This window comes from Orcinus orca, chromosome X, assembly GCF_937001465.1.
Source record: "Orcinus orca chromosome X, mOrcOrc1.1, whole genome shotgun sequence".
Classification (NCBI taxonomy): domain Eukaryota; kingdom Metazoa; phylum Chordata; class Mammalia; order Artiodactyla; family Delphinidae; genus Orcinus; species Orcinus orca.
In genome coordinates, this window is record NC_064580.1 from 34,113,503 (window position 1) to 34,133,252 (window position 19,750).

General features: G+C 42.7%; 1 protein-coding gene across 1 annotated transcript in view; it reads left to right on the top strand.

Annotated features, from left to right (window-relative positions):
- Positions 1 to 19,750, top strand: part of LANCL3 (LanC like family member 3) — a 111,001-nt gene that overhangs the window by 70,148 nt on the left and 21,103 nt on the right. Inside the window, exons 2-3 of the mRNA XM_004281329.3 lie at positions 14,134 to 14,257; positions 15,183 to 15,380. Of these exons, the coding sequence (XP_004281377.1) occupies positions 14,134 to 14,257; positions 15,183 to 15,380 (322 nt within the window). The remainder of the gene's footprint in view (positions 1 to 14,133; positions 14,258 to 15,182; positions 15,381 to 19,750) is intronic.

Here is a 19,750-nt window from a genome sequence, read left to right on the forward strand (position 1 = left end):
CAACAAGAGAAGCCACCACAGCGAGAAGCCCGCGCACCACAATGAAGAGTAGCCCCCGCTCGCCGCAACTAGAGAAAACCCGCGCGCAGCAACAAAGACCCAACACAACCAACAATAATGAATTCTTTTTTTTTTTCTTTGCTGTACGTGGGCCTCTCACTGTTGTGGCCTCTCCCGTTGCGGAGCGCAGGCTCAGCAGCCATGGCTCACAGGCCTAGCCGCTCTGCGGCATGTGGGATCTTCCCGGACCGGGGCACGAGCCCCTGTCCCCTGCATCGGCAGGTGGACTCTCAACCACTGCACCACCAGGGAAGCCCTAAGTAATTAATTTTTTAAAAAAAGATACTGGCGGGCTTCCCTGGTGGCAAAGTGGTTGAGAGTCCGCCTGCTGATTTAGAGGATGCGGGTTCGTGCCCCGGTCCGGGAGGATCCCACATGCCGCGAAGCGGCTGGGCCCGTGAGCCATGGCTGCTGAGCCTGCGCGTCCGGAGCCTGTGCTCCGCAACGGGAGAGGCCACAACAGTGAGAAGCCGTGTACCGCAAAAAAAAAAAAAAAGATACTGGAGTTCACCACTCTTCTGATCTCTATCACCATAGTTTGATTTTGCCTATTCTTGAACTTCATATAAATGGAATCATAGAGCAAGCACTGTTTTGTGCCTGGCTCCTTTAGTTCTGCATGTTCATGAGATCCACTCTCTGTTGTATGTATCAGCAATCTGTTCTCTTTATTGTTGAGTAGTATTCCATTGTGTGAATATTCCAAATTTATTCATTGTCCTGTCGATGGACATTTAGGATGTTTCCAGGTCTCATGAATAAAGCTTATGAATTAAGCTGCTGTGGACATTCTTATACTAGTGGCCCTAGGTACTTCTTTCCTTCGGACGCTGATGTACTGTAGTAGAAGTCCAAATTGTACACCTTTCACAGTAAATCTATTTATCTCACATGCATTTATCACGTGGATCAGTTTTGTCTGGAGTTGTTCCGTCATCGTGTAGTTGGGAGACCTTATTTTGTAAGTGCCTCTTCATAACTAATTATATATTTAATGTATCTCCCCCCTTTACATATTAAACATGGGGCTCCTCTCTCAGTATCACGGAGATACGTGCTTTTGAAAAATTGGTAAATGGTCAGTAGTATTTTGTGTTACAACTAATGAAGCATATTTATAGAGATGGTTCCTGGCATCGAGCTTATAATTAAGTCTAGTCCGTGACCAGGAATAGCAGCAGCACAGCTTACATGAACCACATAAGATTAAGCTGAGTTCCTTGTTCCAACCACCCGTGCTATTTGCAATACTAAATCATGCTGGATTTGCAATGTAAAGCAATGTCTGTGTCCCAGCATCCTGAGTGGAGCTTTTGTTAAAAAAAGATGAGTGTTCAGTCCTACCTCCTATAAAATCTTGGTATAGACTGGGAGCTCTGTTTTTAAACCTTTCCATGTAACTATCTGCTATAGCAACTGGCCAGCTGGCCATTTCTGTCCTATGTACATCCTTACACTTTTGGTGATTACCCTCAGTTGAACATCGGAGCCTGTGAATGGATTTCATCTCCTGTTAAATTTTCCCCAGGCAACCTGAGATGTGGCACACAATTTACTTAACATTGATTTCTTTATGAAGGCAGCCCCATTAAAATAATAACAAATTATGGAAAGTGGCCGCATAAGACATATTGGGGGCAATAAAATACGGAGCACAATATGCATTTATTCAGACTGGAATGTCACCTCCACAATGGCAGAGGTTTTTCTCTCTTTTGTTGACAGACGTTCTCTGAGTGAGCCATAGTAGGGCTTGATTAACATGTACAGGATAAAGCTTATATAAGACAAAGGCCTTAGTTACTAACTTACAAGGTTGTAAATCCTGCTTTGCTTAGTACTGGTTATATAACCCGGTGATTCACCCCAGCCTTTGTAAGGACCAGGAAGAATCCTCCCTAGCTGTGTTCATTCCATAGCAACCACGTGGAACTTGTGGATACTGAAATCTAAGGAAGTGGCTTTGGGGAGTTCGGTGTCCTTAACAGAGCAAAGGTGTCAATTTACTTCACTCTTCTCTCCTCTCTCCTCTTCAGCCACAGAGCCAGCTCCTCCGGAGACCCTCTCTTCTTCTCCTTCCCCTAGGCCTAAAATGAAAATTGAAAGCAGCCACAGAGACTCTTTTGTTCATCCTGGCTGCCTGGTCCCTAATGGGGTGGGGTGGGGGGAGGGTGGGGGGTGGCCACTCCCTTCAGTGTACCTGCATGCCCAGGTCACCTCCAATCTCCTTTTTGGATATGTTGTTTATATAGAACGCGATTCTTTCGGAATCTTATAACCTAGCTCTCCTAAAGACCCCTGGCTACAACTGTTTCCGAAAAGAAACCAGAAAACAAAAAACCAGAATCATTTTCCCTTCGAAGTACCTGAAAGCACGGTGTCACCATAACGAAACTACTTTGGACAGGATCACACGGAGGATTCCCTCCAATGCCTCAATGAACACAAGAGGAGGAAGGAAAGTTCGATACATACTTATAAACCATCATGAACCAGAAAGGTCTCGGGAAGTTACTTGGTCACCTACCTCATTTTACCAATGAAGACTGAAGGCAGAGAGGTTACATCACTTGTTCAGGGCCATATAATGACAAAGTCAGAAATTCCAAATTTCCCAGCCACGGTCACCCAGTCCACCCCCCGCAATAGGTTTAGGTTTTATTTTGCAGAGAAGGTACTATTCAGGGCCTTAGCTTCCTTTAGCCCCAAGGAACACTTTTTTTTTTAATTGGAGTATAGTTGGCGTTACACTGCTGTGTCAGTTTCTGCAGTGCAGCAAAGTGAATCAGCCATACGTATACATATATCCCCTCTTTTATGGATTTCCTTCCCATCTAGGTCACCACAGAGCATTGAGTAGAGTTCCCTGTGCTATACAGTAGGTTCTCATTAGTTATCTATTTTATACATAGTAGTGTATATATGTCAATCCCAATCTCCCATTTCATCCCACCCCCCCGCCAGGAACACATTTATTAAAATGTATTTTAAGGTATTGGGGGAAAAAAAGAAGACAAAAAGATGTAAGCCATTTTAAAGAATCTCCACCACTTGTGACCTTCAGGGCACCCATCAATCCCACAGGCCCATGGAAAAGAAACCCTCCTAGCTTATTTTGTCGAAAATATCTAGGTGAAAGAGTTATTGAGCTTTAAAATGTCGCAAATGGCTCAGATATTGTTCTTCTAGGACCATTTTCATGACTAGCTCTCTCAAGTGACAGGGCAGGTAGTACATAATACTGTCACTTAAGTTGAGGTGACAGTGGTTCCTGGTAAGGAAGAAGATTGCTTCACAGCACTTGTTGCTGAGGCTCCCCCAAGTCTCCTCTCTGTCTCCCCAAATCGACTTTGAGGATGGGAGGATCTACTGTTCTGGGGGCAGATTGGAGAGTGTCCCTTGTCCCTGACCTGGAGCAAGATAAGTGGAAGGAGTAGGAAGGTCACCCAGGGCAATGGCAGCAAGGTGACAGTGTGTTTGCCAGGCTTTGTCTCCGGGCTCTAGGATAGCACTTCACAAGAAAAATCAATGACAACCTTGTGAGTACAGCCAGCACTGAAAACTGCATTTGAATTTGTCCACTCAGGCAGTCAGCCTCACTTTAAAGAGCTCCGGAACTAGAGGTTTCCATGGAAACAGAGAAATATGTGGGCAAAAATTGCTTTACAGGGAAATGAATGCTAGCAGTGCTGTTAGGTTGGCACTTTACAGCTGCCCAGCTGATGTGAGTTTGTAAGTAATCCAATGAACAGTGACTTTAAAAAAGGAAGTACTTTTTCTCTCATAACAAGGGTCTGCAGATAGGTGCTCCTAGTTGTGGTACAGATGCCCAACGATGTCCACAACCCCCAGGATCTTTTTCCTCTATCCTTCTGTGAATGTTAGTGTTTCATCCACAAGCTTATTGCCTCAGGATGTAAAGTGGATGCTACAGCTCCAGGCCTCACATAAACATTCAAGGCACCAAAAAGAGGAAAGGCAGGTAACAGCCAAGTCTGTCCAGTTTATTTCCATTTATCATGAAATCAAAAACTTTCCAAGAAGCTCCCACCTCAGCAGATTTCTCCATTGATCAAAGTGAGGTCACATAGCCAACTCGAGCTTCAAGGAAGGCAAGGGACAATAGGATTGACATGACTGGCTGAAGCTCATATTCACTATCACCTGGAGTTAAACACAATTGTCAGCCTAATAAAACTGAGATCCAGTTAGCAAGGAATAAGGGGAGAACTTTCCAAGTACGAAAGGCATTTACTTGATACCTGACGGTCCACAACTACTCATCTCTATATTCCTGTAGTCTCTAGCCCAGCGTCATGCACGCAGCAAGCACTTGAAAAATGTCCGTTGAACCATGGTTTGAGACTAGTGTAATGACATAACCGTGGCTTAGAGGAGCGTCTGACGTGAAATGGTCAATTACGCATCAGGCCTTAATAACGTAGTCATTCGCTTTGGAGGCGTCGGGAGACAAAGACTCCAGTTAGTCAACTAACCAATGCCAAGAGGCTAAAACAACTTCTAATTTCCTAAGCTTTCTACTAGGAAGAAAGCACATAAGAGAATATGCATCTTTTTTTTTAGTAAGAAGTTACTACTTTTTTTTTTTTTTGGCGTCACGCGGGCCTCTCACTGTCGCGGCCTCTCCCGTTGCGGAGCACAGGCTCCAGACGCGCAGGCTCAGCGGCCACGGCTTGCGGGCCCAGCCGCTCCGCGGCATGTGGGATCTTCCCGGACCGGGGCACGAACCCGTGTCCTCTGCATTGGCAGGCGGACTCTCAACCACTGTGCCACCAGGGAAGCCCTGGAAGAAGTTATGACTTTTTAATTGAAGTATATAGTTGATTTACAATGTGTTAATTTCTGCTGTACAGCAAAGTGATTCAGTTATACATATATATACATTCTTTTTTATATTCTTTTCCATTATGCTTTATTACAGCATATTGAATATAGTTCCCTGTGCTATACAGTATGTCCTTGTTGTTTGTCTGTTTTATATATAGTAATATATATCTGTTAATCCCAAATTCCCAATTTATCCCTCCCCGCTTTTCCCTTTGGTAACCATAAGTTTGTTTTCTATGTCAGTGAGTCTACTTCTGTTTTGTAAATAAGTTCATTTATATAATTTTTTAGATTCCACATATAAGTGATATCATATGATATTTGTCTTTCTCTGTGTGACTTCACTTAGTATGATAATCTCTAGGTCCATCCATGTTGCTGCAAATGGCATTATTTCATTCTTTTTATGGCTTAGTAATATTCCATTGTATATATGTACCACATCTTCTTTATCCATTCATCTGTACCTGGACATTTAGGTTGTTTCCATATCTTGGCTATTGTGAATAGTGCTGCTATGAACATAGGAGTGCATGTATCTTTTTGTATTATAGTTTTGTCTGGATATATGCCCAGGGGTGGGATTGCTGGATCACATGGGAGAATATGCATCTTCATAAAATAAGATGCCTAGAATAGAGGTCAAGTTAAACATGCACTATAATCTCATTGCAAAGGACTTTTTGCCTAGCCTGTAGAAAATGAAACCACTGAAACATACCTTCCCATCCACATCCCAGAATTAATGCCCAAATAAGTATTTATAGATTTGTAAAATGGTTGTCATAAAGTGTTGAATCACAAAATGACAAAATACTGTTGCTGAAAGACACATTAAAGACCACCTCAGCTTAACTCCTTGTTTTTTCAGGTGAGGAAACTGAGGACCAGAGAGGTTACGTGATTGGTTTAAAGTAACAAAGTTAGTGACAGAGACTTGTCTAGAAACCAGGTAAACTTGAGCAGTAGTTTTGAAAGAGCAAAGCAATGTGGTTTGGAGATAGTGGGACAGTGAAACGCCCAAAGTGTGGTGATGAGGAAAGAAAAGTAAATACACAGACTTGAAGAGCCATACGTTAGTAATCTATGACTTACAAGTTACAGTGACTTAGGAATGCAAGCTGACACAAGCTGGTCCTTGGATGGAAGATGGGGTGCGGGAGGTGAGCAACAACAGCAGGGTTATTTTTTGAGGGAGATTCCGAGCACAGACCTGCAAGGCCTGTGGTGCTGAATGGTGGGGTTGAGTCGCTGCTGGACTTGCAACGTCTATCTTAACCCCAGCTTACTGCATCGCGCACGTGCCTCATGGCAGGAATTGTGCTAAGTGTCTTATATGGAATCGTCATAACAATCCAGTGAGATAGGGAGGTCTTATTATCGATACTTTTTACAAATGAGTAAACTGAGGCTTAGAAAATATAAGTAACTTGCCTTAATCCACACTGCTAGAAAGTGGTGAAGCGAAGTTTCTCAGTGATTCTCAAACTTGACCGCACTCTGGAATCACCTGGAGAGTTTTCATAAATACTGATGCCTATGTCCCACACCCTGAGAGGCTGATGTCATCGATTTGGGGTGTGGTCAGAGACTAAATTCATGTTGTTTCTAGCCACCAAGTTTAAGCAGCAATAGAAAGCCAATATAAAAGTTAACAAGAAAGTAAAGTACTTCTTTTTTTTAATTGAAGTATAGTTGTTTTACAATGTTGTGTTAATTTCTGCTGTATAGCAAAGTGATTCAGTTACACGTATATATACATTCTTGGTCATATTCTTTTCCATTATGGTTTATCACAGGATATTGAATACAGTTCCCTGTGCTATATAGCAGGGCCTTGTTGTTTATCCATCCTATACATACTAGTTTGCATCTGCTAATTCCAAATGGGAACTGCTTTTTTAGTAATAGTCTCACCATCACCTGAGGAGGTAGGTGGGGCAAGTCATTGTGATCCCCCTTCTGTAGATAAGGAAACTCAGGCTCTGAGACATTTCGTGTCTTGCAAGAAATAGAACAGGAAATCATCTAGTGACCCTTGATGCAGACTGGGTTACCAGGTACTTGTAATAAATCTTTCAAGCCAGCAGTCAGTCAGCAAGAATGGGGTAAAACCTGTTTTCCTTTTCTAGTTTCCATTGTTTTCTTGGCTTGGGCTTCTTGACGTGAGAAGGGAAAAGAAACAACTTTGAAATGGTATCTGGGACCAAGTGTTTATAAGTGAAATTCTCTGTTGAATCCCTCTAAAAGATTGGAATATAATCATTAAGTAGAGCAACCCCCTTCTGATTCCTCATCGCCCAGCATAATGATGGTCAGGGAGCATCAGGAAAACCAGATGGAAGGGACTTGCTTATTCTGCACCAGCACATGCACCCCATTTGGAGACTAGTTAAGAAAATAAACTTGGCCACATTGGCTAAGAGAGCTCCCCACTGGGTTTTGCAGATTTAGACACACTTTTCCTACGCATGGCCTATTGGAAGAGAATTTCCCATTGTTGCCACTTCTCTTTTCTGGGTAATCTGGTCATTGAAATTATGGTGTGCGGTGTTCTTGCCTGGTGTTCCCTCCTGCTTCCTTGAATGTCTTTGGGAACTTCCTACAGTTCCTTCCAAGTTCTCACCCTTCCCAAGAGAAATCCTCTGCTGCAGCCAGCCTCTGTGCGCCCATAATCCCATCGCTTGCTACTTCAGGTGTGGTCCTGGGACCAGCAGCAGCCTCGCCTGGGAGCTTGTTAGAACTGTATTCTCCTGGCCCCGTCCCTGACCTACTGAATCAGAATCTGCATTTTTAACAAGAGCACCAGGTGATTTGTGTGCACATTGCAGTGTGAGAAGCATTGCCCTAATACACAAGGTTTTCCCCATCAGCCCGCAGCTTAAAATACCCTCTCTCCCTCCCACCCCCCGCCACTTGCACTTATCCACTTCCTCATTGTCCTTCAGAGCTTAAGCTCATGTCCCTCTCCCTCTGTGAAGCCCTTAATATTCACTCCCTCCACCTTACCCCTATAGATCATAACTTTGAGAATTTAAACAAATGCGAAATACTTCATTATTTAAATGATTCACCTCTTAAGTCTATTTGTTAAGATGAGATCATCTCTCAAAGGGCCTGGCACAGGCCTGGCACATAATATGAACTGTCTGATTCATCAAGATCTGTTTCCTATTTGAAAGCCTTCCCTTAGCCCTACTTTATCTCTTTAAGCTTCTTCTGCATCAAAGCAGCTCCCCTGAGTTTTTGTCTTCTCAACACCTGAAGTACCTCTCCACCCACTCCAGAGATTTCCTGAAGGCCTGGCCCTTACCTGTAACCTAGTGGCTTCCAACTGAATCTAAGCCCCAAACAGGCCTCAAAAGTAAAACTCTAACCGTATGTTTATATTGACTTTGTGCCCAAAAAGTTTCCCTAACTTTTAAATTTGGGTAGTGAATTTTTTTAGAAAAATTTACTTTAGGGTGTGGGATGTTTTTCTGCTCCACCATGGTACCCACAGGAAACTCAGGATTGTCTCTGGCTCTCTTGTGGACATGCCATGCAGCGGTATCTCTGTTACTGGCCCCAGACCCTGAGGCAAGAGCCACATCTTTGAGGCTGCCATCTCCCCAATTCCAGGTGGGAGTGGGGGACACACATCCTAACTACCTATAGATCCCCAAACCTTTTCGGGGGATTATAGGATCTCTCCTAATGCTTAGCGCAAGGGAGTGGGGCTAGGAGAGCAGGAACTCCACACTGACTTTCAGTTTGCTGGTTTCGCCTCTTTCCACCTTGAACAGATTTAGCTCCATCCTGACTCTACATATCCTTCAAGTCTGTTGTTTGTATTCTCAACTTCAAGTACTAAAATACCCAGTTTCTACAACTCAACAGCCTTTTTTCCTCAGAGCTATTATCTCCATGGGTCTCAACAAAAGAATGAATATATGTATATGTATAACTGAATCACTTTGCTGTACACCTGAAAGTAACACAACACTGTAAATCAACTAGACTCCAATAAGATTTTTTTTTAAAGTTAACCTAAAAAAAAGTCGTTTTGATGTTCATTGGTCATCAAATGGCTTTTTTCTCTCTCAGGCAGAAGCTTGTGCTACCACCAGAAAGGCAGGGCAAAGGAGTGGATGAAATAAATTGCTGGAGGAAATCACCTAAGTTAATGTCAGATTCTTGCTCTGTTACATATGTGTTTGGCATGATATTGGAGTGACCTTCTGCATTCCATCTGAATGGGCAGTCACATACTTTGGGCATTTTGGACTGCTGCTTGCTAATGCTGGCGGTGGTTGATATCAAGCTAGCAAAGACTGCCACTTCAGAGGGCCTGTGGGCGGGACACTTAACCCTGGAAAGGGGTCTGTGGTGAGGCAGGCTTTCTGTGGCTTGGCCCATTTCATTCATTTCCTTAACAAAGGTCCTCTCTCCTCAGCAGGGAGTTGGTTCCATCAGAGCACAACCTTTAGGCGGGGCCAGGAAACACAGAATGGGCTTTATTACTCTCTCGTCTCTTCATATTCAGAGCCCAGCCCAATGGGACTACTTCACAGCAAACACCTCCGTTCAAGGATCAGCGAAGGGAATCGATTAGACTAATGAAAATATTTACACCAAACCACCAGAGACTTGCTTTGTATTTCTGAGATATCTTAATTTATTTCAATTCAGTGTAAAAACAAATTTTTATTTAAAGAACCAAATCCAAATACCATATGATATCACTTATATGTGGAATCTAGTGAGGTGGATGGACCTAGAGTCTGCCATACAGAGTGAAGTAAGTCAGAAAGAGAAAAACAAATACCGTATGCTAACACATATATATGGAATCTAAAAAAAAAATGGTTCTGATGAACCTAGGGGCAGGACAGGAATAAAGATACAGACGTAGATAAACAACAAGGTCCTACTGTATAGCACAGGGAACTGTATTCAATATCCTGGGATAAACCATAATGGAAAAGAATATTTAAAAAATGAATGTATATATGTGTATAACTGAGTCACTTTGCTATACAGCTGAAATTAACACAACATTGTCAATCAACTATACTTTAATTTAAAAAATTTTTTTTTAAAAAGAACCAAATCCATCCAAGACATCAACACATGCATAGCCTTATGTGCTACAGATACAGGAGAGGGAATTTGGGTTTGTCCCGATAAAGGCCTAATGCACAGGGAGCCGCTCTCTGCCATCCCCAGTTACTTTTTTTCCCCAGTGGAAATGCCATTTCCTCATTCCCAAGGCCTCAGAGTGTTTCAGCAGCACGGAGGCCGTCTTCTCGGAAGTGTGTGCGCTTGTGTGTTCCTCTGTGCTGGGAGTGCGGCCTGGAGGGATGTCTGAGAGGGCAGACAAATGGGAGAACACGAAGCAGCCCCTGCCCCGTGTCTCATCTCCTTTCTTCCTAACGTACTGTGTGTTGGGCGGGGACCAGTACCCTCTTCTTCAGTGCTCTCCTCTGCACACTTTCATGTACACTGTTTTTCCCCTTTTTATTTGCTGATCAATAAAGCCAAGGGTAGGTCTTGTCTGTTCCCAGCGATAAAGAACTGCACGCATAACTAGTCTTTATCCGGCCCGACAAGCGCCGTTTCTCTTTGTTTTTCACAGTGTTTCTGCGAGATAAGAGGAAACCACCCAGACATGATGCATGACCGGGGAAGTTTTGAAATATTTTATAAACTCATTCTCTATTCTGAGCTGTGGATCAGGGATGGAAAGAAAGAGGGCACCGCATAGAACCAAAGTTGATTTTCCTTTTCTGGGTTAAAAACAAGCAGGTGGGGCGGGGAGAGAACGGAGACATGAATAAATGTTCAGCTGAGGAAAGAATAAGCCAGTTTTCAATTATCAGCACAGAAGTCAAATAGGGAGAATTCTAGTCATTCAAATGAGTACGTACCCTGAAAATCCAGTGGCCTTTTCCTATCACAAAAACTGCCTCTGTCACATGGATTCAAGACCAATAGTGGCATACAGGACCTCAGTTCAGGTGAAGAGCCAGATATATTCCCAGGAAATTATGGGATGCGACCAGCATAGACTCCTCTTAAGTTCATGCCCTTTGAGGTTCTTGGCAGGTTTCTGAGAGTAAGCCAGGATGGAGGGGTCGATATGAGGCTGATGATGCAAGATATTACATAGAGTAAGACTAAATGTGAGGTCAGTTGGTGCTGATAAAGGTACAGAGAGAGTAAGATGTTGTCAGTGGCAAATGAAATTTTGGTAACAATTCGAACGGATGCAGAGGAGGAAATCATTTAGGAGAAATGTGCCGTCCATCTAAGGAAAGACCCGAGGCTGAGCCCTGAAATGACGGTGGGAAGACGTGGGAAGATAGGGTCTTTAGGATTTCTAGGCAGAAAGGAGGAGTAAACCCAAGAGGCAAAGATAGGTACCTAATAAAAGGGAAACTTAAGTTGGAACCCATGACGTAATTGTTTCTGAGCAACCAGATGGAAAATGAGGAGATGATGTCTTAGTGAAGCTGATGTGTTAAATATTCTGCATTACTGTTTCTTTCCACCCCTGCCTGGGTTCATGAACTTTTTTTTTTAATTAAAAAAATTTTTTTAATTGAAGTATAGTTGATTTACAGTATTTCAAGTGTACAGCAAAGTGGGTCAGTTACATATATATATGTGTATATATATATATATATATACACATATATATATATTCCTTTTCAGATTCTTTTCCCTTATAGGTTATTACAAGATATTGAATATATTTCCCTGTGCTATACAGTAGGTCTTTGTTGTTTATCTATTTTATATATAGTAATGTATATCTGTTAATGCCAAATTCCCAATTTAATCGCTCCCCCCCCTTTCCCCTTTGGTAACCACAAGTTTTTTTCTATGTCAGTGAGTCTATTTCTCTTTTGTAAATAAGCTCATTTATATCATTTTTTTAGATTCCACATATAAGTCATATCATATGATATTTGTCTTTCTCTGTCTGACTTACTTCACTGAGTGTGATAATCTCTAGGTCCATCCATGTTGCTGCAAATGGCATTATTTCATTCTTTTTTATGGGTGACTAATATTCCATTGCGTATATGTGCCACATCTTCTTTATTCATTCATCTGTCAATGGACACTTATGTTGCTTCCATGTCCTGGCTATTGTAAATATAGCTGCAGTGAACATTGTGGTACATGTCTTTTTTTTTTTTTTTTTTTTTTGCGGTACACGGGCCTCTCACTGCTGCGGCCTCTCCCGCCGCGGAGCACAGGCCCCGGACGCGCAGGCCCAGCAGCCACGGCCCACAGGCCCAGCCGCCCCGTGGCACGCGGGATCCTCCCAGACCGGGGCACGAACCCGCATCCCCCGCATCGGCAGGCGGACTCCCAACCACTGCGCCACCAGGGAAGCCCCATGTCTCTTTTTGAATTATGGTTTTCTCTGGGTATATACCCAGTAGTGGGATTGCTGGGTCATATGGTAGTTCTGCTTTTAGTTTTTTAAGGAACCTCCGTACTGTTCTCCATAGTGGCGGTACCAATTTACATTCCCACCAGCAGTGCAAGAGGGTTCCCTTTTCTCCACACCCTCTCCAGCATTTATTATTCGTAGACTTTTTGATGATGGCCATTCTGACTGGTGTGAGGTGGGCTCATGAACTTTAATCACTCTATTGTAGACTTTTGTCTATGTCTATCTCCAGTGCTGGATAGTAAGTTCCTTGTAGGAAAAAAAAAATGTGTCCTAGGCTTTCTAGAGTTTCCCCCACAATACCTACTAGAGGGCCTCACTGGAATAGTAGCTCAGTAATGTTAACTGGCAGAATTAATTAATGAACAGCTTCCTCTTCTTTATGTGATTATTTTTCCAAATTAAATGCTGGATTTGAAGGGGCCACAACCTGGATTATATTTTGCCCTTCTAATGTTGCGTAAATCAGAGGAGCAAGTTATGACTTAAGAAATCATTAGTTATTTCAAAAGGAATGGGTGAGTCTAATGGCAGATATCAGGTAGGAAAATTTGATGTGTGAGTCTTCGGAGAAAGGCCAAAATCCAGTAGATTGTTCCTTGAGCCCAGATTCATCCAGTCAGGCCAAGGCTGAACTTCAGGTGATTTCTTCTTCCTTTGGTTACTCTGGCTGGTACTTTTCCTGTGTAGGTCTGCCTTTTTGGAAGGTTGGCTTCATGAGAGTAAAGGTCTTGTCTTGTTGTTCACTGTTGTGTCTCCAGCATCTAGAACAGTCTTTCCTGCTTATAGTAAGGGCTTAAGAAATAATTGTGGAAGGAAGGGGAAGAGGGAGGGAGGGGTGAATAAAGAAAAGAGGAGAGGGGGGCTCTGCTTTTCATGGCAGTCCACCTGGCACTTACTCGCTCATCAGTTACCAAAGGCCCCCTCGGGCTCAGAGTCAGGAACCAAGGATACCAAAATGATGAGACATCACAGTCTTTGCATCTGATCATCCAGTAGAGAGAGACAGAACGCAACAGGTGACGAGTGCTGTGCCAAAGGGAGCATCCAGTGTGCCCCGAGGTAGACTGGCAGACAGAGAACATTGCAAACGTGAGCAGCACCCTAATAAATGCAGTGATGCTGTGTAGGCTTGAGAACATTTTAACCTGTATAGCCCTAAAACTTACGGTACCTAGATTGAATAAAATATGGGAGACGGCCTTTTAGCCATTGTCTATTCAGCATGATTTTGATAGTAAAAGTTCCTTTGCCTTGGTCCTTATTGGACTTAGGTTTCCTTCATGGACTGCAAAAGGCTCCAGCGGGTCTGTCATGCAGCAGCTTGTCATAGAATTGTGGCTTTATGAGCACAATCGAAATGACACAAACTGAAGGCCCTTTGTCTGAGCCAGACCCGTGCCATACATCAGAAGTAACAGCTTTGCCAAGCATGGTCGCTTAGGACCAGTCTTTGTTCTTTCCTGAGCAACTTCTTGTTCCTGTGACAAGGATTAATGATATAACAGCTGTTAGGTGGTCTCTGCCATTTATAAAAACCTATAGCAGTAAAGGTGTGTGTTTCCCATCAGAACTGCAAATTTTCTGAAGAGGGGAGATAAACTTGACAACGAAGAGAGAATCAGTGGTTTTAAAAAAAAGGTACGGTGGGCTGAGCTTATTTACAAATAGGAAAAGGACTGGGGGGGATATGCTGATGGACTTTTTAAGCAAGAAAATCCAGTGTCTGAGGAATAATGATGATCCTGACTTGACTTCTGCCTCTTTTCCTTACTCAGGTGCTGACCCCAGCACAGATCAAATCAATTTGCCAGGCGATCCTGGACTCCGGGAAGCAATATGCCATGAAAAAGAGGAAACCATTCCCACTGATGTATTCTTACTATGGAACCGAATACTTGGGTGAGTGAGGGTGTTGGCAAAGGCCTGGAGGAGAAAGGCAGTCTCTAACAGCAGCATTGGCTAAAGACTGGAAGATTTTGTTTTTGACATAGGTCATCACTATTGCTTTCACTGGGAACCCTTTGAAAGGCCATTTAAAAACAAATATTGACGGATACTACAAAGCACAATTTCATATTTGTTTTCAGAGTCTACCTGTCAGAAGTGGAGCTATTTGGGTGGGAGGGAGACACAAGAGGGAGGGGATATGGGGATATATGTATACATATAGCTGATTCGCTTTGTTATACAGCAGAAACTGACATGACATTGTAAAGCAATTATACTCCGATAAAGATGTTAAAACAAAAAAGAAAAAAAAGGAAAAAAAAGAAATGGAGCTATTTTAACAATGACTTTCACTAAAGACTCAAATCCTTTATTCTTGATTGTGAATTCACTGGCCTAATTTTGCTGAAAATTAACAGCTTATATGCTCACTGCCAATAGTACCTCTGCACAGGGAAGCAGGATTCAGCCGCTGACAGTTTCAAGTTTTTAGTATTAGTGGATCAATAACAGACTACTGAATCACAATGACTACATTTGAGATATGAGGCTTGTAAAATGAAAGTTAGTTACTACCCCTTTGAATCCTTCAGTGGTTCCCCATCACTCCTTGCAAGCATGACTTGCAAGCCCCTTTGCAGATCGCCTGCCTCCCTCTCCAAACTCAAGCTTTATCTCTCCCTTCCCTGGTTCACATTTATAAAGTCTCCAGCAGGCAAAGTGTTCTCATACCTTTGTAACCTTTGTGCCTGTTCCTTTTGCCTAGAATGCCTGGCTTTCCCCAACCCCTTCATCAATCTGTAATACTTACGCCCAGACTTCAAACTGGTTTTCCTCCCAATTATGTGAATTAATGATGCTTTGCTTGTCTGTATAGGAGCAGCTCATGGCCTGTCGTCCATCCTCCAGATGCTTCTTTCTTACCATGAGCACCTTAAGCCCTCAGATCAGGAGCTGGTGTGGCAGAGCGTGGACTTCCTTATGGAGCAGGAGCAAAACTGCAACTGGCCACCTGAGCTCGGCGAGGCCATCGAGAGGGAGAACGAGCTGGTGCACTGGTGCCACGGCGCCCCAGGTCTCACTCATGTTATTATCTGATAGCATTGCCTTTCATTGGGCTTAGCCAAAGACGGGTGCCTTTTCTGAGAAGTGAGGGTATTTCTTATCTTATGCCATTACCGTGGGAGATGAAAAGGTCAAGATTGAACTTTTCAAAGCCAAGAAAGTCTCCATCAGCAAAGGATGTCCAGAAATGATCCTGTGTTTAAAAAATATATGATCTTTATCTACAATATTTGTATACAAATTAAACTAGTGCTGTCCAACAAAATATAATACGAGCCACATATGAAATTAACTTTCTAGTAGCCCTGTTTAAAACATAGAAAGAAACAGGTGAAATGAATTTTAATAATAGATCTACCCCAATATACGCCAAATATTATTTCAACATGCAACAAATTTAAAAATCGAGTGACTTCATATTTTTTAAATATCCAGTCTTTGAAATCCCGTGTCTCTGTTATACTTACATCCCATCCTGATACAGACTAGCCACGTTGCAAGCGCTCAGTAAGTTCATGGGACAGTGTAGATCTGGAACCTGGCAGTTCAAAACGTGGTCCCTGGACTAGTGGCACGGGAGTTTGTTAGACATCCAGAATCTCAGGCCCCACCCCAGCCCCACTGAATCCGAATCTGCACTTCAACAAGATCCCTAGGTGATTTGTATGCACATTAAGGTTGAAGATGGACTATTCTGTAATTCTTCTCCAAATGACGGTTTCCATTATCACCTAATGAAAAGTCTAGAGAAATGAGAAGCCATTTGCAGTGAACTCTCTGGAATCGAGCCTGGAAACTTATCAGACCCCATCTTTTCCTTTTTTTTTTTCCCAATCCCATTACACTGCTAATTAGGCCTTAGAGAAGGGGCAATTCAAAAAAGACAGTGCATTTTGGTCGATTGGCCAGAGGAGAGACTTAAAATACCAAAATAACACACACATTTTTTTAATAAATTTATTTTATTTATTTATTTTGGGCTGTGTTGAGTCTTCATTGCTGTGCATGGACTTTCTCTAGTTGCGGTGAGTGGGGACCACTCCTTGCTGCAATGCACAGGCCTCTCACTGCGGTGGCCTCCCTCGTTGCGGAGCACGGGCTCCAGGCGCGCGGGCCTCAGCAGCTGTGGCACACAGGCTCAGTTGCTCCGCAGCATGTGGGATGCTCCCAGACCAGGGCTCGAACCCGTGTCCCCTGCATTGGCAGGCGGATTCCCAACCACTGCGCCACCAGGGAAGCCCAACACACACATTTTTGATTAGGAGTGTTATTTAATTTTCAAGGCTATGCTTCAGTGCCATGAGTACAGCTTTAAAATATATTTGATTTCTCTTTCATTTGTTACCTGATTTTTATTACTTCCTTTCCCCTCCTTACCTAATTCATGTTCTTTAATCCAACTGGAATTTCATTTTTTCTTCAGTACAGTTTGAGGTGACGAATAATAGAAGTGTTAGTCCTTCTATTTTTATTTTCTCTGCCTTCCATTTTTACTTAAGGAAGGACTTCAAAGGCTCCCGTGTGTGCTTGTACCAGCGCCAGGGCATTGTGCATTATGTCCAGGCTAATTCCCACCAGTGATCATTTGAGCCCACCTTTTTCTTGCTTTGAACTTTCTGAAGAAAAACAGCCGTTATTTACCATTCTGGAAATGATATCTCTTCATGTTACGCTCAACACTCCCATTTCCTATTCCCTTTCATCATTTTCAGTGAAGGCCTTTGGGTATCCTCCAAGCACCCCAGGATCCTTGAATTTTGGAGATGTTCCAAATTAAATACAGCATATTTTGAAAGGATTCAATGTATAGTAAAAGCCCTGTGAAGAGTGGGAAGATAATTTACTAAAGTGAGTGGCTGGGTCACTTAATTGATGTGGGGTTCTTGAAGGGCGGTTATTCCATTCTCTCTGTACATCACATCCCATCTGTCTTTGTAAATCATGGACCATAACAGTACGGCATAGTATTCATCACCTTGGGGACTTTATTTATCCTGATTTATCATTCATGTTCAGTATCTTGGTTAGATTAAACGCAGGTTGCAGGGCAAAATCATTCAATCCTCATATTCACTGGACTGCCAAAAATAAACGAATTCACAAATGAATAAAGAACCAAATGGAGCCCATTATGTCTGCCAGCCCGCACTTCCATCTCAAGGGTATTGGTCTTCCTTTTAAGAGATGTGCTAAAAATAGCATCAGGAGTGATTATAAATCTGGTAAGTGCAGGTTAAAGACCATGAAGATGCCTCTTAAGTTGGCAACAGTAAGCTCTCCAAAAATTCTAAAACAAGAGATGACCTAGAAAAATAATTCTCACTTATGTGAGAAGATTTTTTGAGAGTAGATTTATGAACAGTGCAGATGGTTTGGGGCGGCAGACTGATTCTGTGATTAAAAACCTGCCAGAAATAATCCACAGTGTGGAACTTCATCAATGATACCTTATCTTCATCAATGATACTATAATTGTTTCCTATTGACTTTCCTTCAACCCACCTCTACAGGTGACAGCCTTAGTTATCATTTATGCACTGTGAATATACTTCTGGACTCTTAAGTTAATAACTCCAGGTTCTAATTATAGTTCAGACACTAACCAGCTAAGTAACCTTGAGAAAACCACTTTGTTTCTTTTGTGCCTTTGTTCATCTGTGGAAGGAGTGCATTGAGGTGGAGCAGTGAAACTCAGTCTTTTTTTCACCACAGACCCCTTTAATCCTGTGGACCCTTACCGTTCGTGAGGGATATGGCCCAAAAGATTTGCAGACACCCACGTTTATAAATACCCAGCGCGGCATAGAGTTTTTCTCACTAAATACAACGAAGTATAGCAGGCAGATTCACCTGACCCCTTCCTAGCCTTAAAGATTCTGTAATACAGGACAAAAGTCATTTACAAAATCATTAAAACAAATGCTGTGGCTAAAAGAAACTCTAGATCGCATTATGTTACATCATCTGTGGTCACACTGACAGCGCATTTCCTTTACTCTGGGTGAAACACAGGTGTAGCTATATTTTTTTAAATCATTTCATGAGGGCTCCTGGGTAAGTGACTTTGAATAGAGAACAGTAAGTACTTGTACAGTGCAGGTGTCTTTGGTCACTAAGCTTTGTAGTGCACACCGTACAATGCGTGCTTCAGTGAAATTCCGGATCCCAGAATGGACCTGTGCGCTGATTCTCTAGGATGTTGAAACGAAACGTGCCAAGTCTGGCTATCACGAGGCTCTGCTGGGTCACATGTTTCCAAGATTTAGCCTCTCAAACCATACTTCTTAAGTAATAATTCATTTTCCCATTTGTATTTGACAAAGACATATATCATTGCTGCCTCCGGGTTTCATGTCAATGCACAATAATCAGTGTTCCCAGGATGAAATGACACCGTTCCCAGCAAATGCAAAGAAATCCAACGTCCTTTCCTTTTAGGTTAAGCCACCTTATTGTGGATTTCATTAGGTTAGGTAAGGAGACAATAGGTGTAGAAGTTTTTCAAGGTCCTGTCCATGTACCATTCCATGATCCAGGCTGCAGGAAGAGGCCCTTTGTCTCTGGCCAGAGCCATAGGATCAATACCCATTAAGCTGCCTGGGGCTAATGGCCTGGTTTAGCAATTAGACCATCTCAACCCGTCTTCCTTCCACATCTTCCATCTCCGCTTCAGCGTCGGCCTGCGCTGGGGTGAGAAGTGGGACATTATAGGGTCAGCAGACATTTGTGGAGTCCTTGCCATGTGTCAAACACCATGCCACAGATTGGGGAGCAAAAATGAACAAGACAGAGTACCTGCCCTTGGGTAGCTGGCACAATACTAGGGGCGGCAGCCATGAAAACAAGTAATTTCAACAGACTTACAGACATAGAAAACAAACTAGTGGGTACCAGTGGGGAGAAGGAAGGGAGGAGGGGCAAGATGGGGGTAGGAGATTAAGAAATACACATTACTATGTATAAAATAGATAAGCAACAAGGATATATTGTATCGCACAGGGAATTATAGTCATCTTGTAATAACTTTTAATGGAGTTTAGTCTGTAAAAAAACTGAATCACTATCCGGTACACCTGAAATGAATATAATATTACAAATCAACTATACTTCAATTTAAAAATTATTTATATTAAAAAACAGGTAATTTTAATATGATACTGTGTGAGTGCTAAGGCTTGTATAAGGAGTGATGGGAGCTCAAAGGAGGGATTTCTGGTCCTCCTCCAGGTTCCGGGAAGGCTTCCTGGAGGAGGTGATGCCTGAGATAAGTTAGACTAAGAAAGGTGGGAAGTTTGTTCCAAGAAAAGTCAGTCAGAGGCATGGAACCACATGGTAAAGGAAGGGGAACTGTGGGGTGGTTTGGTTTCACTGAAGTAAACG